Source organism: Thamnophis elegans, chromosome 4, assembly GCF_009769535.1.
Source record: "Thamnophis elegans isolate rThaEle1 chromosome 4, rThaEle1.pri, whole genome shotgun sequence".
NCBI classification, from domain to species: Eukaryota; Metazoa; Chordata; class Lepidosauria; order Squamata; family Colubridae; genus Thamnophis; species Thamnophis elegans.
In genome coordinates this window covers 139,104,770-139,129,332 of record NC_045544.1, presented here as the reverse complement: position 1 = coordinate 139,129,332, position 24,563 = coordinate 139,104,770, and the positions used below count along the sequence as shown (strand labels likewise).

The following is a 24,563-nucleotide window of genomic DNA, read 5'->3' as shown; positions in this document are numbered from 1 at the left end:
CTTCACCCCACGGGCGCGGAATTTTGCACGGGATCTACCCGCCGCTGGTAGATCCCGTGCAAAGCGCGGCTCAGGGTTGGAGTGAGTGGGACCGGGTTTGGGGGGGGGGAGACCCCCTAAAGCCCGCCGCTGAATCCATCCTCCCCTCCCCTCCGTCCAGACATCGGGCCTGGGCACGTGGCGGGCCGCGATCGCGGGTGGGAGATACGTCAAAGTCCCCCCCCCCCAATCCCCGGCCCCAGCCTCGTTATTGTCAGCTCGCAACGCCCTCCCCGGCTTTGCCCAACACGCGGGGCAACTTCCACCCCACCCCACCGCCGAGGCACCCACGCGCCCGCCCACCCACCCACGCAGCCCGGGCTCACCTGCCAGGAGGCGGAGGGGATCTGTCCGAAGCCCCCCAGGCCGCCCAGGGCGTCGCAGGGCTCGGCGTGCCGCGGGGCATCCGTGCAGTGCCACAGCAAGCCGAAGCTGACTTCTCCCACGCCGCCCACGGAGGAGGGCGCGGGGCTGCCACCCCACCGCCGCCCGCCCCCGCCACGCGGCCGGACGACCCAAGCGGGCGAGAGGAAGCCGAAGCTGCAGACGGCCAGCAGGCAGGAGGACAAGAGGACCCAGAAGCAGCCCACGCCGCTCACCATCCTGGGCAAAGCCCGGGCGGGGGGCGGCCGGCCCGATGCCAAGGATGCCGCCGGGCGCCCGGGCAGCAATGCCGCTTGCCCGCCGCCGCTGCCCACCGCCTCTTCCTCCGCCTTCCTCTTCCTCTTCTTCTTCTTCTTGCGGCGCGGAGGCATGGAGGGGGGCCAGGTGGGACGCCCACCCGCCCGCCCACGCACCGACCCACTCGCGATCGCGGCTCACAGCAGGAGCCGGCGCTTGTCGGAGGTGGCTCCTCCGCCTGGCCGCTTGGCCTCGCCTTCCCGGTGGGCGTCTCCCCGGAGCCGGCTCCCCGTCACGTGCAGGCCAGCCCCACCCGCCTGCGCAGGGACACCCCCCCTTCTCCCCCAAAGAAGGGGGAGAGTGGGGCTGGGGGCTTTGGGTGGGAAGGGGGGGTCTTCTCCCCCAGGGAAAAGTCTCCCTTTCTCTCTCTCTCTCCCCTCCTTTCGTGAAAAGGCAGGCTGGGAACAAGAGAGAGGAAGGGAGGGGGGGATTCCCAGGGTGGGGAGGGGTCTTTGGAAGAGAGAGACCCTTCCCCAAGCTTTCCCTCGAGTGGGAACTCCGCGTTAGGTGCCTAAGGCCGGGGATTCCGCCCGCAGGGTCAGCGGCTCGAGGGAAGGACGTGGGAAGGCGCAACACGCGGACAGCGCCTTTGGCTCGCTGCCTATGCTGTTAATGTGGACAGTACCCAATCCGGCCTCTAGGCGAGTCAGCGAGGAGAAGCACGCGTATTGTAAGGCGTTGCTGCCCTCTAGCGGCCAGCCTGTGCTTTGCAGCTTTAGAAGAAAATAGAATAGAATAAGAGAGTTGGAAGGGACCTTGGAGGTCTTCTAGTCCAACCCCCTGCTTAGACAGGAAACCCTACACCACTTCAGACAAATGGCTATCCAATATCTTCTTAAAAACCTCCAGTGTTGGAGCATTCACAAGTTCTGGAGACAAGTAGTTCCACTGATTAATTGTTCTCACTGTTGGGGAAATTCCTCCTCAGTTCTAAGTTGCTTGATTAGTTTCCACCCATTGCTTATTGTTCTGCCTTCAGGTGCCTTGGAGAATAGCTTGACTCCCTCTTCTTTGGGGCAACCCCTGAGATATTGGAAGGCTGCTATCATGTCTCCCCTAGTCCTTCTCTTCATTAAACTAGACATACCCAGTTCCTGCAACCGCTTCATATGTTTGAGCCTCCAGTCCCTTAATCATCTTTGCTGCTCTTCTCTGCCCTCTTTCTAGAGTCTCCACATCTTTTCTACATTGTGGCGACCAAGACTGGATGCCGTATTCCAAGTGTGGCCTTACCAAGGCCTTATAAAGCGGCATTAACCCTTCACCTGATCTTGATTCTCTCCCTCTGTTGATGCAGCCTAGAACTGTGTTGGCTTTTTGGGCAAGGAAAACGAAATGCACAGATACAGTATAGGTGGTACCTTCCTCAATAGTAGTAACTGTGAGTGGGATCTTGGAGACCTAGTGGACAACCATTTAAATAGGAGCCAGCCGTGGGCAGCAGCTGCCAAAAAAGCCAACACAGTTCTAGGCTGCATAAACAGAGGGATAGAATCAAGATCCCGTGAAGGGTTAATGCCACTTTATAAGACCTTGGTAAGGCCACACTTGGAATATGGCATTCAGTTTTGGCTGCCACAATGTAGAAAAGATGCGGAGACTCTAGAAAGGGTGCAGAGAAGAGCAACAAAGAGGATTAGGGGACTGGAGGCTAAAACATATGAAGAACGGTTGCGGGAACTGGGTATGTCTGGTTTAATAGAAAGAAGGACTAGGGAAGACATGATAGCAGTCTTCCAATATCTCAGGGGTTGCCACAAAGAAGAGGGAGTCAAGCTATTCTCCAAGGCACCTGAGGGCAGGACAAGAAGCAATGGGTGGAAACTAATCAAGGAGAAAAGCAACTTAGAACTAAGGAGGAATTTCCTGACAGTTAGAACAATCAGTGGAACAGCAAAGGAAGGAAGGAAGGAAGGAAGGAAGGAAGGAAGGAAGGAAAGAAGGAAGGAAAGAAGGAAGGAAGGAAGAGATGGTGACAGGGAAGAGTATGTTCTACTATTCTCAGGGACACCGCGAAGTCCCTGATTGATCCAGGAGAACCTCTTCTTGCCGGTGATAGAATCACAGCCACTGAAGCTGCTGAAGTTGGGACAGCTCCGGAATGGGAGGAAAACAGAGAAGTGTGCCGTTTGATGAGGAAATTTTATTATTAGACAAAAGATTACACACAAAAAAATTAAAGTTAAATTAAATTTGAAAACAGAAGAAAGTAAGCGGCGGAATTAAACTACGTTAGACAGTGTGTTATCCTTGTTTTTTTTTAATCATTTTTCATGGATGGAACTTTTGCAATATTTCCTATTTTTTAAACTGAATGGATTAGTTTTTCTTCTATTTTTGATTTCTTTTTATATACCAATGGATTTTAAAAAAATTCCTTTATTTTTAGAATGCTGGACTGGATGGTTTTTTTCTCCATTTAAGAAGTTTTTCTTTTCTTTTCTCTGTAAGTTTGGATTATAAAAAAGATATTAAAAGGAATACAAAGAGGTCCGTAACAATAGAAGGAAGGGAAGTAACACTGCCACTTGGAGACTGGAGGCTGGAAATATTGTCCACCACCACCCTTGATCATTTGTTTTACACTTCAAGGTTTCTTAGCTTGTTTACTGTGAGTGATAGTGGGAAGAGCATGGGTTGTTTATACAGGTGCTCTTTGGGAGCTCTTTCAATAGCTGGAGTGGAGGGAGGAGAGACCTTGACTTTGAAAGATTATAAATGAACTCACTTCAAATCTAACAAAAAGCTTCAAATGTTATAGTGGCAGTGTTTACAAATTGGGAAATGGCTCGATTCATTGCTTCTTATCTTGCCTTTGTCTACAACTTGTTTTCTAGTAGCAGTGAAAATACATTATTCTCATGCACTTGAATTAATATTTCAGTGTAGAACTGAAGAGCCGAGGTGGCGCAGTGGTTAGGGTGCAGTACTGCAGGCCACTTCAGTTGACTGTTATCTGCAGTTCAGCGATTCTAATCTCACCGGCTCAGGGTTGACTCAGCCTTCCATCCTTCCGAGGTGGGTGAAATGAGGACCCGGATTGTTGTTGGGGGCAATATGCTGACTCTGTAAACCGCTTAGAGGGCTGAAAGCCCTATGAAGCGGTATATAAGTCTAACTGCTATTGCTAGATAGATAGATGATAGATAGATAGATAGATAGATAGATAGATAGATAGATAGATAGATAGATGGATGATAGAGATGGATGGATGATAGATGGATGGATGGACAGAAGATAGATGAATAGAAAGGTAAATGAATAGTAGTTGGATAGATAGACAGACAGATAGATAGATAGAAGATAGATAGATGGATAGATGGATAGCTGGATAGATGGATACCAGGTCAAGGTTGACTCAGCCTTCCATCCTTCCGAGGTGGGTAAAATGAGGACCCAGATTGTTGTTGGGGGCAATATGCTGAGTCTGTAAACCGCTTAGAGAGGGCTGAAAGCCCTATGAAGTGGTATATAAGTCTAACTGCTATTGCTATTGCTAACTGATTGGAATATTCCTATTAAATGTAGCAACAAAAACTTTTTAAAAAGCTTTCACAGGTTAGGGTTATAGAATAAGAATGGAAGATGGAAATAAAAGGAGATTAAAGAAGAAGAGGAAATATGTTAAGATAGAGATGTAAACAATATGATAATTGTTAATATGATGATGATGATGATGAAGATGATGATGATGATTGTGCTTAATGTTATTACGGTATTCTGTTTTTATTGGAAGATATGTTAAGAGGGAAAAATGAACAAATTGACTGTTCAACTTTAATATACTATAAGTGAATGATTAGAGAATTAATATCAATGTAGTGAATGATATTGTAAATTCTGATGGTTATTGCACAAATATTTCTACCCAGATGACACACTGTTTAAGAAAAGATGGTTATATCATAAAAATAATAAAAACTATTTACAAAATAAAAGCTTTCACGTGTGTTGATAAGTGTTCTTTGTTGCTTCTTAAGAGAATATGTGCTACACACAAAGATAATACATCAGGCAGAAATAAATTAATTTGATTGCCATTCTATTTTCCTTGCTTTTGCACCTCACAATTTTTTATTTATCCTTTTAAAAATGTATAGTTGGAAAATCTCCATTGTTCATATTTAGCAACTGGATTTCAGTTGGCCTGAGGAATTATGGGAGTTGAAGTTTGACATTTTAAAAAACTGAGATTAAGAAATACTAGATTAGAATATGTATGGGTCAATTTTCTAATCTGGTTAATATGCTGCCTGGGGAATTCTGGGAGTTGAAATCAACATAGTCTAAGGCAGTGTTTCTCAACCTTGGCAACTTGAAGATGTCCGGACTTCAACTCCCAGAATTCCCCAGCCAGCGAATGCATTCGCTGGCTGGGGAATTCTGGGAGTTGAAGTCCGGACATCTTCAAGTTGCCAAGGTTGAGAAACACTGGTCTAAGGCAAGCTGGCTAGGGAATTCTGGGAGTTGAAGTCCACCCATTTTAAATTATGATGACTGTTGAATTCTGGGAGTGGAAGTCCTCCCCTCTTAAAGCCTGAGTGGCTGGAGAATTCTGGGAGTGGAAGTCCCCCCCCCCCATCTTAAAGCCTGATGGCACGTCATGTCGTCGCGACTTCAGCTCCTCCTCTCTCAGGAATTGATTTCTCCTAGGTTTCTTGCAGTTGCCCTTATCCAAGATGGCTGAATCCGCATCTGTTTCACGAATAAGCCGGGCGGGATTCTCTCTTGCCTCGCTTCAAGAGGTCCTCCCGCGGAAGAACGCGCCCTCTTCCAACATGGCTTTCTCTGCCTCCTCCGCTCTCCTGCGCCGGGCGCCCTCTTCCAAGATGGCCTCTCCTCCAATGCCCCGCCTCCTCCTTTCTCTCGCTCTCTCTGATTGGCCTAATGACGCATGACGACTTAAGGGCTTCCGGGCCGGTTCTTTTTTTTTTTCTCTTTCCCAATAGGCTTTGCGCGCCGCCGCCCGGAAGAAGGAGCCTGCGCCGCGGCCGCCGCTGTTGACAACATGGCGGCTGCCGCCTCCTCCGCCGCCCTGGTGTGGGGCGCGGGAGGCGGCGGCGGGAGGAGGAAGACGACCCAGCAGCCCTGAGGGACGGCCCAGGCCTGCCCCGCCGGCGCCGCCATGTCGTTCTTCAGGCGGAAAGGTAGCCGCGCTTTTGGGTCTGGGGGCTCTGGGGAGGGGGCTGCGCCTGCCTTTGGGCCCGGCGGAGGGAGGGGGAGGTCGAAAAAGGGGTCGGGGACGGACTGAGGGCTTTGTAATACTTAAGTATGGGTTTTGTAGTACTGCAACAAATGGGGAGGGGGCTGCTGCCTTGAAGGGGGGGGCTCTCGGGGGAATTGTGGGGAGGGGGCTCCGCCTGTCTTTAGGCCTGGAGGAGGGAGGGGGAGGATGAAAAAGGGGTCGGGGACGGACTGAGGGCTTTGTAATACTTAAGTATGGGCTTTGTAGTACTGCTGCAACAAATGGGGAGGGGGCTGCTGCCTTGAAGGGGGGGCTCTCGGGGGAATTGTGGGGAGGGGGCTGCGCCTTTCTTTGGGCCTCGGGGAGGGAGGGGGAGGATGAAAAAGGGGTCGGGGACGGACTGAGGGCTTTGTAATACTTCAGTATGGGTTTTGTAGTACTGCAACAAATGGGGAGGGGGCTGCTGCCTTGAAGGGGGGGGCTCTCGGGGGAATTGTGGGGAGGGGGCTGCGCCTGTCTTTAGGCCTGGAGGAGGGAGGGGGAGGATAAAAAAAGGGGTCGGGGACGGACTGAGGGCTTTGTAATACTTAAGTATGGGTTTTGTAGTACTGCAACAATGGGGAGGGGTCTGCTGCCTTTAAGGGGGGGCGTCAGTCAAGGGAGCAGGGAATTGAGGGGAGGGGGCTGCGCCTGCCTTTGGGCCTGGCTGTGGGAGGGGGAGGTCAAAACAAGTCAAGGGCGGAGGGCTACGCAGCATGGGCTTTGTGATACTTAAGTATGGGTTTTGTAGTACTGCTGCAACAAATGGGGAGGGGGCTGCTGCTTTGAAGGGGGGGCTTCGAGGGAATCGTGGGGAGGGGGCTGCGCCTGTCTTTGGGCCTGGGGGAGGGAGGACGAGGACACAAAGGGGTCAGGGACTGAGGACTACATAGCATGGACTTTGTAATACTTAAGTATGAGTTTTGTAGTACTGCAACAATGGGGAGGGGGCTGCTGCCTTTAAGTGGGGGCATCAGTCAAGGGAGCAGGGGAATTGAGGGGAGGGGGCTGCGCCTGTCTTTGGACCTGGCGGAAGGAGGGGGAGGACGAAAAATGGGTCAGGGACGGACTGAGGACTTTGTAATACTTAAATATGGGTTTTGTAGTACTGCTGCAACAATGGGGAGGGGGCTGCTGCCTTTAGGGGGGGCATCAGTCAAGGGAGCAGGGGAATTGAGGGGAGGGGGCTGCACCTGTCTTTGGACCTGGCGGAGGGAGGGGGAGGTCGAAAAAGGGGTTGGGACGGAGGGCTACGCTTTGTGATACTTAAGTATGGGTTTTGTAGTACTGCTGCAACAAATGGGGAGGGGACTGCTGCCTGGAAGGGGGGCTTCGGGGGAATTGTGGGGTGGGGGCTGCGCCTGTCTTTGGGCTTGGTGGAGGGAGGGGGAGGACGAAAAAGGGGTTGGGGACAGACTGAGGGCTTTGTAATGCTTAAGTATGGGTTTTGTAGTACTGCAACAATGGGGAGGGGGCTGCTGCCTTTAAGGGGGTCTTCGAGGAATTGAGAGGTGGGGGCTGCGGATGTCTTTGGGCCTGGTAGAGTGAAGGGACGCAAAGGGGTCAGGGACTGAGGACTACATAGCATGGACTTTGTAATACTTAAGTATGGGTTTTGTAGTACTGCAACAATGGGGTGCGGGTTGTGCCTGTCTTTGGGTCTGGTGGAGGGAGGGGAAGGATGAAAAAGGGGTCGGGGAGGGACTGAAGGCTATGTAGCATGGGCTTTGTGATGCCTAAGTATGGGTTTTGTAGTAGTGTTGCAACAATGGGGAGAGGCTTTGCAGGAAGCGGGCTGCTGCCTTTAAGAGAGGGGGGGCTTCAGTGAAGGGAGCAGGGGAATTGAGGGGAGGGGGTGAGTTGCCCCTGTGAATGGGGGGAGTATGATATGAAGCGGGGGAGAAGGAGAAATGGAGGTCTTTTATCTGAAGTGGGGAGGGTCTCAGGACCTGGCGTGACAAGGAAGACCCAGTCAGATGAGGGGGGGGGGTTGAATTTGGCTCCAGGGAGGGGTCTTGGGCCTGTCCTACCACAATCGAACCCTTTCCATGGCTAATAGGTGAGGCGGTGGTTGAGTGTTGCCCCGTTTTACGACCCCTCTCACCGCCTTTGTGAAGCAAATTGTTACCCTTGTTCAGTTAGTAACCCGGTTGTTAAGTGAATCTGGCTTCCCCATGGACTTTTGCTTGTCTGAAGGTCACACAACAAGAGGATCGCATCACACACACACACACACACACAGAAAGAGAGAGAGAGACCGAGAGAGAGACCACAGAGAGAGAGAGAGAGACCACACACACATACACACAGAGATCACACACACACATACAGAGTGAGTGAGAGAGAGAGAGAGACTACACACACACACAGACCACACACACACAGATCACACACACACATACAGAGAGAGAGAGAGACCACACACACAGACCACACACACACACAATCACACACACACATACAGAGTGAGTGAGAGAGAGAGAGACTACACACACACAGACCACACACACACACACACAATCACAGACACACAATCACACACACACATACAGAGTGAGTGAGAGAGAGAGACCACACACAGCACACACACACATACAGAGTGAGAGAGAGAGAGAGATCACACACACAGAGACCACACACACACATCACAAACATCACACACATAAAGAGTGTGTGTGAGAGAGAGAGAGACCCCACACACACAGATCACACAAACACACAGAGTGAGAGAGAGAGAGCAGGAAGTGATGGCTCCAAAGTGATGTGTGTGTGTTTGTGTGTGTGTGTGTGTGTGTTGTGCTATTAAATTAAACAACAGAGGTCCTATTTAAGAGCTGAAACCGCAGTATTTATTTGGTCTAGTCGTTAAGGCTTGAGTTCAAGTCCTGTCTTAGCCACGAATGCCAGCTTATAGGTGATTTTGGCCCAGTCTCTCTTTCCCAGCCAATCCCACCCCACAAGGTTGTTGTGGGGGGAAATAGGAATGTGTGTGTGTCTGTGTGTGGGGGGGGGGGTTGTGCTATTAAATGAAACATCATAGCTCCTATTCAGAGGCAACTGGATGGAACTGCAGTGTCTATTTGATCTATTAAGGCTACAAAGCAAAGAGGTGGTGGGTTCAAGTCTTCCTTTAGCCGTGAAATGCGGTTCCACCACAAAACCGCGTTTGACTAAAGCGCGCTCGATGAAACCGCGTAGCTGATGTCATCAACAGGGCGATAACAGCGTGGAGACAGAAGCACGCTGTAAACGCTAAACCTAAAATTAACACCTAAACCTAAACCTAACCCCCTTAAACCTAACCCTAACCCTAAACCTAAACCTAACCCTTAACCTAACCCTTAAACCTAACCCTAACCCTAAACCTAACCCTTAACCTAACCCTAAACCTAATCCTAACCCTTAACCTAACCCTAAACCTAACCCTTAACCTAACCCTAACCCTAAACCTAACCCTTAACCTAACCCTAAACCTAATCCTAACCCTTAACCTAATCCTTAACTTAACCCTAAACCTAACCCTTAACCTAACCCTAAACCTAATCCTAACCCTTAACCTAATCCTTAACTTAACCCTAAACCTAACCCTTAACCTAACCCTAAACCTAAACCTAACCCTTAACCTAACCCTAAACCTAATCCTAACCCTTAACCTAATCCTTAACCTAACCCTAAACCTAACCCTTAACCTAAACCTAACCCTAAACCTAACCCTAACCCTAAACCTAACCCTAAAGCTAACCCTTACCTTAACTTGAATCGGCTTGCTTTCAAAGCACTATTTAAAGCGCCCTTCTTTCTCCGCGCTCGCTGTTGTCGCCCTGTTGATGACATCAGCGACGCGGTTTAATCGGGCGCGGCTTAGTCGAGCGCGGTTTTGTCGTGCCACGGTGAAATGCCAGCTGGGTCATTTGGAACCAAGCAGCCTATCCCACCCTACTGTGTGTGTGTGTGTGTGTGTGTGTGTGTGTGTGTGTGTGTGTGTGTAGAAATAGGAAGATCAGTCGAATCTGTTCGTTTCACTATTTGTAAAAAACGATAAAGAAAAATGTAAATTTTGTGCCTTTTCCCCTCCAGCGTAAGCCTCTTCCTCCTCTCTCAGCGCACACACACGCACACATGCACATGAGTTCTCGGGGGTCCTGCTCCCGCCCCTCCTCGGAAGTGCCTTTGCTGCAACTTTTCTGAATTGCAGGAAATGCTTAGATTAGCCACCCCGCCGGAGCTGGCCCGAGCTACTGCTCTAAATCCTAGGAAATCAACCGTCCGCAGCCTTGAAATGAATGCTGTGAAATCCACACAGCAGCATTTGTGAGAAAAAAAGGCAGACCCCCCCCCCCCTTTGTCGTTTTGGCGTCAGGTCGAAAAGCTTTCTAAGGCTGCGGGCTCAACAGTTGAGAGGGGCCTCTGAGGTTCATGCCGTATCGATGTACTCTTTGAGTACAGGGGGTCCTCGACTTGCAAGAGTTCATTTAGTGACCGTTTCAAGTTACAACAGCACTGAACAAAGTGACTGAGGACCGTTTTTTAAAGCCGTTTTGCTAAAAAAAACACCTTCTGGCACTTATTCTGGTTTTCGGCAAAACCATTGGCTTGCTTAACAGCTGCGGGGTGGGGTTTTTTCACTTAACAACCCCTGCAAAAATGGTCATAAAAACGGTCCATAAAATGAAGGTTTTGTCCTTGACTTAACGACGGTTCGTTTTGTGAATAGAATGGCGCTGGAAATGTTGACTTTGATGAGCCTTTCTCAAAGTTACAACCTTTGCAGCATCCCCATGGCCATGTGATCAAAATTCAGATGCTTGGTGATTGACTCGTATTTACGACGGTCGCAGTGTTCTGAGCCACGTGATCACTTTTGGGGGCTTTCTGATCAGCCAAGTCAATAATGAATGTATTTTATTCTCCTTATGTAAACTGAGAGCCTCTGGACCAAAGACAAATGCCTTGTGTCTCCAATCACACTTGGCCAATAAAGAATTCTATTCTATTCTGTTTTCTAATTCTATTCTATTCTATTCTGTATTCTGTGTTCTATTCCTATTCTATACTACTCTATTCTGTATTCTATATTCTATTCTATATTGTATTTCTATTCCGAATTCTATTCTATTCTGTATTCTATTTCTATTCTAGTCTAGTCTATTTTATTCTGTATTCTGTGTTCTATTCCTATTCTATTCTGTATTCTATTCTATATTCTATTTCTATTTTATTCTGTATTCTAATTATATTCTATTTCTATTCTGAATTCTATTCTATTCTGAATTCTATTTCTATTCTATTCTATTTTATTCTGTATTCTGTGTTCTATATTCTATTCTATATTCTATTTCTATTTTATTCTGTATTCTAATTCTATTTCTATTCTGAATTCTATTCTATTCTGATTTCTATTTCTATTCTATTTTATTCTGTATTCTGTGTTCTATTCTATATTCTATTCTATATTCTATTTCTATTTTATTCTGTATTCTAATTCTATTTCTATTCTGAATTCTATTCTATTCTGATTTCTATTTCTATTCTATTTTATTCTGTATTCTGTGTTCTATTCTATATTCTATTCTATATTCTATTTCTATTTTATTCTGTATTCTAATTCTATTTCTATTCTGAATTCTATTCTATTCTGAATTCTATTTCTATTTTATTCTATTTTATTCTGTATTCTGTGTTCTATTCTATATTCTATTCTATATTCTATTTCTATTTCATTCTGTATTCTAATTCTATTCTATTTCTATTCTGAATTCTATTCTATTCTGTATTCTATTTCTATTCTATTCCATTCTATTTTATTCTGTGTTCTATTCCTATTCTATTCTATATTCTATTTCTATTTTATTCTATTCTGTATTCTATTTCTATTCTATTCTGTATTCTATTCTATTTTCTATTCTATTTGCCAGATTCACTTAACAACCGGGTTACTAACGTTATCAACTGCAGCAATTCACATAACAACTGAGGCAAGGAAGGTCATAAAATAGGGCAAATGTCTCATAGTAACATAATTTGGGGCTCCATTGTGGTCGTAAGTCAAGGCCAACTTGTATTTGTGTTGGGAATTTGCCTTCTTCTCACTTTGCGTACCCTTTGGAGGAAGGCATTGAGTTGCTGGGCCTGAACAGGTGAACAGGTCCAGTCTGGGCGGACCTGGACTCCAATTCTGCAGTACCAGCCGAGGCACTAAGGGATGATCTGGTAAGTCATCGCTGGATTGAGTTTCAGGCTGTTACCCCTGAGGATGTGGACAAGGCCATGAGAGCTGTAGGTGCCTCCACATGTGTGCTGGACCCGTGCCCCTCCTGGCTGGTTGTAAACAGCAGAGAGGTGACACGGGGCTGGATCCAGGCGGTTGTTGCCGCCTCTCTTCGGGAGGGGATCTTTCCCCCCCGCTTTAAAGGCGGCGGTGGTGAGACCCCTCCTGAAGAAACCATCCTTGGATCCAGCTGTTCTTAATAACTACCGTCCAGTCTCCAACCTCCCCTTTGTGGGGAAGGTTGTTGAGAAGGTGGTGGCCTTCCAGCTTCAGCGTACCTTGGAGGAAGCTAACTATCTTGACCCCTTCCAGTCAGGCTTCAGGCCCGGTTACAGCACAGAAACCGCTTTGGTCGCATTGACCGATGATCTCTGGAGAGCCAGAGATGGAGGCCACGCGTCCATCCTGGTTCTCCTTGACCTCTCAGCGGCTTTCGATACCATCGACCATGGTATCCTTCTGCGACGACTGCGGGAGGTGGGGGTGGGCGGCACTGTTCTGCAGTGGTTCTCCTCCTACCTCTCGGACAGGTCACAGTCGGTGTCGGTGGGGGGGCAGAGATCGTCCCTGAGGCCCCTAACTTATGGGGTGCCGCAGGGTTCGGTCTTATCCCCCCTGCTGTTTAACATATACATGAAACCGCTGGGCGAGATCATTCGGAGGCACGGGATAAAATACCATCAATACGCGGACGATACACAGTTGTATCTGTCCGCCCCGTGCCAACTCAATGAAGCGGTGGATGTGATGAGCCAGGGGCTGGATGCTGTTAAAGACTGGATGGGGGTCAACAAGCTTGTGCTCAATCCAGAAAAGACCGAGTGGCTGCTGTGTTTCCCTCCCATGAATTGGCCAAGTACTCCATCTCTCAGGCTGGGGGGTCAAATTATACGCCCCTCAGACAGGGTTCGCAACTTGGGAGTCCTCCTGGACCCACAGCTGACCTTCGAACATCATTTGTCAGCTGTGACCAGGGGGGCATTTGCCCAGGTTCGCCTGGTACACCAGTTGCGTCCCTACCTGAACCGGGAGGCCCTCACAACAGTCACTCGTGCCCTTGTGACCTCTAGGCTGGAATACTGCAATGTGCTCTACATGGGGCTGCCCTTGAAGAGCATTCGGCGACTCCAGCTAGTCCAGAATGCTGCCGCGCGAGCGATCGTGGGTGCACCTTGGTTCACCCACGTAACACCTATCCTCCGCGAGCTGCACTGGCTACCTGTTGATCTTCGGGTGCGCTTCAAGGTGCTACTTATCACCTATAAAGCCCTTCATGGTAGTGGGCCTGGGTACTTGAGAGACCGCCTACTGCCAATTACCTCCACTAGACCGATTCGATCGCATCGATTAGGCCTCCTCCGAATCCCATCTTCTAGCCAGTGCAAACTGGCAACTACCCGGAGGAGGGCCTTCTCGGTGGCTGCTCCGTCCCTTTGGAATGAACTCCCCGTGGAGATTCGGACCCTCACCACCCTCCAGTCCTTCCGCGCCGCTTTAAAGATCTGGCTGTCCCGGCTGGCCTGGGGCTAAGATTGTAGCCCCACTCGAATTGTGCGATTGTTGTGTTCTTTTTAATATGCTGTATTGTCTATTGTTTGTCTTTTCCCCCTCCCTTTTTGAATTGTGAGCCACCCTGAGTCCCCTCAGGGAAAAGGGCGGCATACAAATAAAGGCAAAACCAAAAAACCATTTTAAGAGGCTGCCCTCACAACTAACGTCCTCTCTGAATTTGGGAATTTGCAGTTTGAATAATGTTTGCACAAAAGGGACGCGGTGGCTCAGTGCCTAAGATGCTGAGCTTGTCGATCAAAAAGGTAGGCAGTTTGGCGGTTCGAATCCCGAGCGCCGCGTAATGGAGTGAGCTCCCGTTCCTCGTCCCAGCTTCTGCCAACCTAGCAGTTCGAAAGCAGGTAAAAAATGCAAGTAGAAAACCAGGAACCACCTTTGGTGGGAAGGGAACAGCGTTCCATGCGCCTTCGGCATTGAGTCATGCCAGCCACAGGACCATGGAGGCGTCTTCGGACAGCACCGGCTCTTCGGCTTTGAAACGGAGATGAGCAGCGCCCCCTAGAGTCGGGAACGACTAGCACAGATGTGCGAGGGGAACCTTTACCTTAATGTTTGCAGGCTGAAGCTGAAGTGATGCAAGCAGAGTCAGCTATTTTGAAGGGCAGAATGAAGAAGTGAACCCAACGTAACTATAATTGTAATGATTGTGTAGTTCAGGCTGGGATTTGAAGGTCCCTTGAGTTAACTACACCAGGCGCCCTTAAAAACCAAAATGTTAAGAGTCTTGTTGGATATAAACGCTGCTTTTGAGAGATTTTGAGGGTGCTGCTGAAGAAATAGCCACAGTAAGCCTCTTTTGCTTATTTATTTCTACAGGCAGTCCTCGACTTACAACCGTTTGTTTACTGACTCTTCAAAATTACACCGGCGCTCAAAAAAGTGACGTAAGGTGTCACACTTGCGACCGTTGCGACATCCCCGCGGTCAACATTTGGCAGCTGGTTCATATTTATGACGGTTGTAGGGTCCCGGGGGTCCCATGACCCCCTTTTGCGACCGTTTTGACCAGCAAGGTCAATGGGGAAGCCAGATTCACTTAATAACCGTTGTTATTCAGTGAGTTCACTGCAGTTATTAAGTTAGAAACACGGTTGTTAAGCGAATCTGGCTTCCAAATTGACCTTGCTGGCCCGAAGGTCGCAAAAGGGGATCACATAAACACACACACACACACAACCCCAACACTTGGCAACCATCATAAATAGGAATCAGTTGCCAAGCGTCTGAATTTGGATCACGTGGCTGCAGGGATGCTGCGATGGTCATAAGTATGAAAAAAAGTCATAAGTCACTTTTTCAGTGCCATCGTAACTTCAGGTGGTCACTATATGAATTTTTGTAAGTTGAGGACTATCTGTATTGTGGAGAAAATTTTCAGCTGCTGCATTTCCTTCCCTTCCCTTGCCTATATGTTCCTTTCCCTTCTCTTCCCATTGATTCATTCATTCAATCAATCAATCATTCATTCATTCATTCAATCAATCCATCATTCATTTCAATCATTCATTCAATCAATCATTCAATCGTTCATTCAATCGTTCATTCATTCAATCATTCATTCAATCGTTCATTCAATCGTTCATTCAATCATTTAATCATTCTTCATTCATTCAATCAATCATTCATTTATTTCAATCATTCATTTCATTCAATCAATCATTCAATCGTTCATTCATTTCAATCATTCATTCATTCAATCAATCATTCATTTCATTCATTCAATCATTCAATCAATCATTTAATCCATTCATTCATTCAATCAATCAATCGTTCATTCAATCAATCATTCACTCAATCAATCATTCAATCAATCATTCAATCAATCATTCATTCATTCAATCATTCATTCAATTGTTCATTCATTTCAAACATTTAATCATTCTTCATTCAATCAATCATTCATTTATTTCAATCATTCATTTCATTCAATCAATCATTCAATCGTTCATTCATTCATTTCAATCATTCATTCAATCAATCATTCAATCCATTCATTCAATCATTCATTCATTCAATCAATCAATCATTCATTTCAATCATTTAATCATTCGTCATTCATTCAATCATTCATTTCAATCATTCATTTCAATCATTCATTTCAATCATTCATTTCAATCATTCATTTCAATCATTCATTCATTTCAATCATTCAATATATTGGCCACCCATCTTACCATAGAGCAGTGATGGCTAACTTTTTCCGGACTAAATGCCTGAAGTGCACCCAAAAGCCCAAACTGCAATACGTATGTTTGTGCCCCCCCCCACACGCACCCTTCCCCCCCCTCATGCCTGTGTGGCCCCACACACACATCTCCCCCCCCACACACACAGACATGCGTGCTGTTTAATCCTACCCTGGACGGCTTTTGCTTGAAAATCCTGGTTTTCTTCAAAGTCTGAGCTGCTCTGTTAGCTTTACTCAGTGGGTAGAATCAGGGGCTGTGTGATTTTTTTTTTTTTTTTAAGCTCTTTTTTCTCCTTGTTTGTTTTCTCGGAAGGTGGTGTGATGCCGGTTTCTAAGCAGCTCTGTGCTCAGGTGCCAGAGGTGTCATCCCAAGGCAACCTGAAGCAAGTGACCCACAAACGGCACAGAATTGGAGGCAACAGGCAGGCAGGTGGTTTTGTGGCTTAGTAACATTGGCGGATTTTGAGACTTGGATTTAGAATGCCACTTATTTTAGGTGGCTGTCATTTAGGCCATTTTTCTTGATGCTGTCATCTTAAGAGAACTGCAGAATTCTAGAGGCTAAAACACGCGAGGAACGGTTGCAGGAACTGGTAGGATTTACTGCCTGAGCAGGGGGTTGAACTAGAAGACCTCCAAGGTCCCTTCCATCCCTTTGACTGCCTAAGATCCCTGAGCAATCCCTGAGTTTTGGTTGCCACAATGTAGAAAAGATGCGGAGACTCTGGAAAGGGTGTAGAGAAGAGCAACAAAGAGATTAGGGGACTGGAGGCTAAAACATATGAAGAACGGTTGCAGGAACTGGATATGTTTAGTTTAATAGAAAGAAGGACCAGGGGAGACATCATAACAGTCTTCTAATATCTCAGGGGATGCCCCAAAGAAGAGGGAGTCAAGCTATTCTCCAAGGCACCTGAGGGTAGAACAAGAAGCAATGGGTGGAAACTAATCAAGGAGAGAAGCAACTTAGAACTGAGGAGAAACTTCCTGACAGTGAGAACAATTAATCAGTGGAACAGAAGTTGCCTCCAGAAGTTGTGAATGCCCCCAACACTGGAAGACTTTAAGAAGATGCTGGATAGCCATTGGTCTGAAATAGTATAAGGCCTTTTGGGGAATCTAAGGCACGCAGAGACATCTCTCTGGGCACATGAGCCGCCACCCATTGCTCTTCCAGGTTTCAGCATATGCCTGTGTGTCGACCAGCTGGTTTTCGCATGCGGAGGCACACCAGAAACCGAAAAGACCAGGCGGCCAGTGCGCATGTGCATGACGGAAACTGGAAGCGCAGCTTCCCGGCCTGCACATGCGAGCCGGTTATCTCCCCTTCTGGTTTGCAGCGTGCACGCCAGGGGTGGTATTCAGCAGGTTCTCCCCCTCCCCCTGCCCATCTATTCTCTGCCTCCTGAGTCCCAGCTTGAAATGGGGATTTTGCAGTAACCTTCCCCTGCCACGCCCACCAAGCCACGACAACAGAACCGATAGCAAAAAATTTTGAATCCCACCACTGGCGCACGAGCTCCCTTTTTGGCATGGTGCCGAAAATATTCTCCAGTGCTGGTATAAGGTTTCTTGCCTGAGCAGGGGGTTGGACTAGAAGACCTCAAGATCCCTTCCAGCTTGTTCTATTATACATATGAATGAGGAAAGCTTTTTGTCCTCTAGCTTCCTCTTGAGGGTAAACCTGTTCTTGTGTAAAGTGGTTAAATAGCTCTAAACTCCTTGAAGACAAGTGGATAAGAAAACAATGAACTCCTTTCCTTCCTTCCTTCCTTCCTTCCTTCCTTCCTTCCTTCCTTCCTTCCTTCCTTCCTTCCTTCCTTCCTCCCTTCCTTCCCCATCACTGCATTCCTTCCTTCTTTCCTTCTCCATCCCTTCCTTCCTTCCTTCCTTCCTTCCCCATCACTGCATTCCTTCCTTCTTTCCTTCTCCATCCCTTCTTTCCTTCCTTCCCTCCTTCCTTCTCCATCACTTTCTGCCTTTCTTCCTCCCTTCCCCTCCCTCCCTCCCTCCCTTCTCCATCACTTCCTTCCTGCCTTCCTGCCTTCCTTCCTTCTCCATCACTTCCTGCCTTCCTTCCTTCTTTCGTTCTCCATCACTTTCTGCCTGTCTGCCTTCTCCATCCCTTCCTTCCTTCCTTCCTTCCTTCTCCATCACTCCCTTCCTTCCTTCTCCACTTCTTGCCTTCCTTCCTTCTCCATCACTTCCTGACTTCCTTCCTCCCTTCCCCTTCCTTCCTTCCCTCCCTCCCTCCCTTCCTCCCAAGGTGTGCTGATGTGCAAGGAATGAAACATTTATCAAGCCGAAGGTTAAAACCCAAACAGCACAGAAGTTAACAGAGCCAACTCAGTGGCTTAAATCCCAATTTCAAATCACTTAAGGGATTCAGGGAAATGAGCCTTTGGAGCTTTCCGAAAAGCCGATGAGCCTAGGAGAGCATCCCATAATACTTTAAAAGCCCCGAGGTTCAACCCAAGAGAGAAAGGCCCAGCCTTAAAAGCAAAGGCAGATGACTATGGAAAGAAATATGAGCCTCACAGGGAGGGGGGGGAAAACTCTTGCCGGCCAATAAATATTTCAGGGAATAGCGGAATAACAGAACACAGGTAGTCCTCAACTTACGTCAGTTTGTTTAGTGACCATTCCGAGTTATGATGGTACTGAAAAAGTGACTTCTGGTCGTTTTCCACACTGACGACCAATGTAGCATCCCCAACGCCATGGGATTCAAAATTCAGATGCTTGGCAACTGACTCATGTTTATGACGGTCGTAGTGTCCCAAGGTCACGTGATAGCAATAGCACTTAGACATATACAGCTTCCCAGTGCTTTTACAGCCCTCTCTAAGCGGTTCACAGAGTCAGCCTCTCTTGCCCCCAACAATCCGGGTCCTCATTTTACCCTCCTTAGAAGGAGGGAAGGCTGAGTCAACCTTGAGCCTGGTTGAGATTCCAACTGCCAAATTGCAGTTTCCCTGCTGGCTGGGGAATTCTGGGAATTGAAGTCCACCCCTCTTAAAGCATTCTGGCTGGGGAATTCTGGGAGTTGAAGTCTATCCCTCTTAAAGCATTCTGGCTGGGGAATTCTGGGAGTTGAAGTCTATCCCTCTTAAAGCATTCTGGCTGGGGGATTCTGGGAGTGGAAGTCCTCTCCTCTTAAAGCATGCTGGCTGGGGGATTCTGAGAGTGGAAGTCCTCTCCTCTTAAAGCATGCTGGCTGGGGGATTCTGGGAGTGGAAGTCCTCTCCTCTTAAAGCATGCTGGCTGGGGGATTCTGAGAGTGGAAGTCCTCTCCTCTTAAAGCATGCTGGCTGGGGGATTCTGGGAGTGGAAGTCCTCTCCTCTTAAAGCATGCTGGCTGGGGGATTCTGAGAGTGGAAGTCCTCTCCTCTTAAAGCATGCTGGCTGGGGGATTCTGGGAGTGGAAGTCCATACCCTCCCCCTGTTAAATTTGCCATGGTTGAGAAAAACTGGGGTAGAGGATAGCAATAGCAATAGCAGTAGACTTATATACCGCTTCATAGGGCTTTCAGCCCTCTCTAAGCGGTTTACAGAGAGTCAGCATATTGCCCCCAACAATCTGGGTCCTCATTTTACCCACCTCGGAAGGATGGAAGGCTGAGTCAACCCTGAGCCGGTGAGATTTGAACCGCTGAACTGCTGATCTAGCAGTAGCCTGCAGTGCTGCATTTAACCACTGCGCCACCTTGGCTCTCGTTCCCATGCATGTTTTTAGATTTTTATGGATCTCCTGTTGATTTCAAGCCTTGGGAGAGTTATTTTTTTCTCCACTGATCAGTCGAAGGAGTCTTATGCTGGAATTCTTCCCCTCTGTCAAAATCATGTGTTGAAAAACAGAATTTCTGGGTGCAGCAGGGGAAAAAAAAACCCTCCATATTTTGTTCCTGTCCCCACCCTTTGGCCCGGATAATAAGCAAACCTTTAAGCCAAATTCCACGGATGCCAGCTGTAAGGTTTTCCATTTTTTTCAGATTCCATTTTCCCCAGAGTGTGAAATCTTCCCGTTAAGTGCCTTTAAGGGTGATGCACAAGAACAACACTCCTTCCTTTATGCGCGAATGCACAACCCCCAAACTTTGCCAGATGTGTTAAGAAGAGAGTTTTGACGACTCTCTTTCCACCAGACGAAATTATTAGCTTGGTTGCTTTCAAGATGCACTGTTAAGATTTTTGCATCTGGGTTAGCTTTTCAATGACCGGGATTAAGCCAAGATTGGCTATGCAGGCAGTTCTGTCTATTTACAACTGTAATTTAGCCCATAATTACAGTCGTAAATCATGATGGTCATTAAGTGGGTCATCACTAAGCAGATTAACAGAAGGGGCCTTTTAGGTCACAATTTCTGACCCATGGCACTCCAGTCTCTTCTTGAAAGCTTCCAGTGATGAAGCTCCCACAACTTCCGAAGGCAACTTCTGTTACATGGGTTGATTGTTCTCACTGTCAGAAAATTCCTCCTTATTTCCAGGTTGAATCTCTCCTTGGTCAGTTTCCATCCATTCTTCCTTCTCTGGCCTTCGGGTGCTTCGGAGAGGAGCTTGACCCCCTCCTCTTTGGGGCAGCCCCTCAAATATTGGAAGATGCTATCATGTCTCCCCTGGTCCTTCTCTTCCCTAGAATAGCCACGCCCAATCCTGCAACCGTTCTTCATAGGTTTTAGCCTCCAGTCCCCTAATCCTCTTTCTTGCTCTTCTCTGCACTCTTCCTAGAGTCTCCACATCTTATTATATAGTGTGGTGACCAAAACTTGTCACCACCCTATATAATAAGATGTAGAGAAAGTGCCCAATTTTACAACCTATTACGTGGCAGTCGTTAAGTGCATACGTTGAAAAGCAAATCCTGTGGTTAAATGAGTGAGTGCTGCAGTCACTAAGTGAACCCATTCTTCGCCATGGATGTAAACATGGATTTCTGGCAGAAATGAAAAGCATGGTCATCCTACTGCAGGATGTGGCAAATGGCCATGATTGCAAATTGCCAAGCAGCCAAAATATCATGTGACCCCGGGAGAGCCTCCCTTCCGGCCCTCATACGCAGGTCATACAGAGGTTTTTTTTAGCATCCGTCACAACTTTGAATGGTTGCTAAGTGGCTGGTTGTAAGTTGAGGACTCTCTGTAAGTCACTGTCATGGTCTTGTACTGCGGCAGTTCTGTGTCTGAAGCTGGTCGAATGACATTCCCTTTGAAGCCCTACCCTCTTTTAATTCCGAAAGTATTGCTGTCATCCACTTAGGATGGATGTTGTGCAAAGTTTTTAAGGAACTTAAATAGAGGAAAAATGAAATTCTGTGGTGAGAAAAATAAGGTTCTACACACTTAGGCAAGAAGAAACAAAAGCATAGGTATAAAATAGGAGGTACCTTGCTCAATAGTAGTAACTGGGTGAGGGATCTTGGAGTCCTAGTGGACAAACATTTAAATAGGAGCCAGCCGTGTGCAGCAGCTGCCAAAAAAGCCATCACAGTTCTAGGCTGCATCAACAGAGGGAGAGAATCAAGATCACGTGAAGGGTTAATACCACTTTATAAGGCCTTGGTGAGGCCACACTTGGAATACGGCATTCAGTTTTGGTCACCACGATGTAGAAAAGATGCGGAGACTCTGGAAAGAGTGCAGAGAAGAGCAACAAAGAGGATGAGGGGACTGGAGACTGAAACACACGAAGAACGGTTGCAGGAACTGGGTATGTCTAGTTTAATGAAAAGAAGGACCAGGGGAGACAGGATAGCAGTCTTCAAATATCTCAGGGGTTGCCACAAAGAAGAAGGAGTCAAGCTATTCTCCAAGGCACCTGAGGGCAGAACAAGAAGCAATCGGTGGAAACTAATCAAGGAGAGAAGCAACTTAGAACTGAGGAGAAATTTCCTGACAGTGAGAACAATTCATCAGTGGAATAGAAGTTGCCTCCAGATGTTTCTGGCTGCTCCATCACTGGGGATTTTTAAAGAAAGACTGGGCACCCACTTTTCTGAAATGAGTCTCCTGCTTGAGTGGGGGGGGGGTTGGGGTTGGACTAGAAGACCTTTAAGTTCTCTTCCAATTCTGTTCTATATAACTAATAACCCATCAAGGCTGGCAAAGGAGAAAAAAGGGATGTTTCGTGGACTCTTCTCTGAAGCAAGCTCTCGGAGCACCATTGAAAGCTAAAAGCAGCTAATGTTTGGCACTCAATTCCATTAATACAAAAGAAAAGATTCAGAACAGGGTCAGGGTGGAGCAAAGGCTATCAGTTTTGCTTTCATAAGTCAGCCGTGCCCCAGTTAAACTTTTCTTCCCCTTTCGGTGTCCAAGACACAGGAAGTTTTAAGCCTCAGATAATGTTGACTCTGGGTTCATATTAACAGAAGTTCCTCACTGCAGATTTTCCAATGCAGCGGGGAGGATCAGATATAGAATAGATTAACAGAGTTGGAAGGGACCTTGGCAACTGTTTCCCATTTATGAGTTGCCCTGTCATGTGCCACTTTTGCCGCCACCTGACATGCAAAATTTTAAATAGGATAGAATAGAATAACAAGAGTTGGAAGGGACCTTGGAGGTCTTCTAGTCCAGCCCCCTGCCTAGGCAGGAAACCCTACACCACTTCAGACAAATGGCTATCCAACATCTTCTTAAAGACTTCCAGTGTTGGGGCATTCACAACTTCTGGAGGCCACTTCTGTTCCACTGATTAATTGTTCTCACTGTCAGGAAATTTCTCCTTAATTCTAAGTTGCTTCTCTCCTTGATTAGTTTCCACCCATTGCTTCTTGTTCTACCCTCAGGTGCTTTGGAGAATAGCTTGACTCCCTCTTCTTTGGGAAAACCTCTGAGATATTGGAAGACTCCCATCATGTCTTCCCTGGTCCTTCTTTTCTTTCAACTAGACATTCCCAGTTCCTGCAACCGTTCTTCATATGTTTTAGTCTCCAGTCCCCTAATCCTCTTTCTGGTTCTTCTCTGCACTCTTTCCAGAGCCTCCACATCTTTTCTACATCGTGGTGACCAAAACTGAATGCCGTATTCCAAGTGTGGCCTTACCAAGGCCTTATAAAGTGGCATTAACCCTTCACGTGATCTTGATTCTCTCCCTCTGTTGATGCAGCCTAGAACTGTGTTGGCTTTTTTGGCAGCTGCTGCACACGGCTGGCTCCTATTTAAGTGATTGTCCACTAGGACTCCAAGATCCCTCTCACAGTTACTACTATTGAGCCAGGTGCCATATATATATATACTGTACCTGCAGGAAAGAATTGTATTAAAAGTTGACAAATAGAAGAACAGAGTTGGAAGGGACCTCGGAGGTCTTCTAGTCCAACCCCCTGCTTAGGCAGGAAACCCTATACCGTTTCAGACAAATGGCTATCCAACATCTTGTTCATTGATGGACCAGATGATAAGGATAACTTGGTTTGTAAAGAAATAGCATGTTTTCTAATAATGAAAGACTTTGGCTTTATTAAGAACAGTTCATTTAGTGACTGTTCAAAGATACAACAGCCCTGGGAAAAAAAAGACCGTTTTTCACACTTAACGCCCACTGCACCATCCCCACGGTCACGTGATTCAAAATGCATATGCTTGGCAACTGACTCGTATTTATGACGGTGGCAGCGTCCCAAGGTCGCGCGATTCCCTTATGCGACTTCACAGCAAGCAAAATCAATATGGAAGCCAGATTCCCGCCACAACCGTGTTACCGACTTAACAGCTGTGGTGCCTCACTTAACAGCGGTGGCAAGAAAGGTCGTAAAAAGGGGGCGAAACACGCTTAACAACTGACTCGCTTAGCAACAGAAATGTCGGGCTCCGTCGTCGTAAGTCGGGGGTTTACCTATATTCCACTTTGGTGAGATGATTGATGGTTCCTATTTCTCCTTTGGAAAAGATGTATTTAAGCCCCTTCCTCCCCTCCCCTCTCCCAAACCCCAATTATATGTGTCCCTGCTGGGTGTGATTGTCGAGCGCCTTTGCGTCTTGCAAGGTTGAGGTTTGTGTGGGTGTTAAGTGTGAAACACACCTCTGAGGAATTATCAGCTGAGCGGCTGGATATTTTCTTCCTCTTGACTCAGCCAGAAAGTAGGTAAATCACCTTGCGTATCTTCAAAACCAGTTTTTCAAGAGGGAAGCCATGGTGTGATTTCAGAAGCGGAGGCCTTGAGTTACAAACTCCCCTTGGTCCCACGGCCAGGCCTGTGTGTAGTTCCTGAACTCTGGACTCTTTCGTGCTCTCTGAGATGGTTTGTTTCCTTGCAGGCGTTTCATCATCCAACTAGGTAACGCCATCAGTGCTGGAAGGGTTCAACATTTATAATGAGGATGAGGATGGGAATGGGGAGGAGGAGGAGGAGGACTGTGGGGTCCTTGATGCTCTTTGAACTAAGTTGTTTTCTTTCAGATGTTTCATGACCCATCTAGGTAACATCGTCAGTGCTAGAAGGAAAAGGGGTTTGTGGAGAAGAGGAGGAGGAGGAGGAGGAGGAGGAGGAGGAGGAGGAGGAGGAGGAGGAGGAAGAAGACTGTGGGGTCCTTGATGCTCTTTGAGCTAAGTTGTTTTCTTTCAGATGTTTCATGACCCATCTAGGTAAC

At 47.3% G+C, this 24,563-nt stretch overlaps 1 protein-coding gene across 1 annotated transcript in view; it reads left to right on the top strand.

Moving 5' to 3' along the window:
* Positions 1–5,679: 5,679 nt before the first annotated feature.
* Positions 5,680–24,563, top strand: part of AKAP10 (A-kinase anchoring protein 10) — a 67,986-nt gene continuing 49,102 nt past the window's right edge. Inside the window, 1 exon segment of the mRNA XM_032216367.1 lies at positions 5,680–5,867. Coding sequence (XP_032072258.1) covers positions 5,846–5,867 — 22 coding nt within the window. The 5' untranslated portion in view covers positions 5,680–5,845.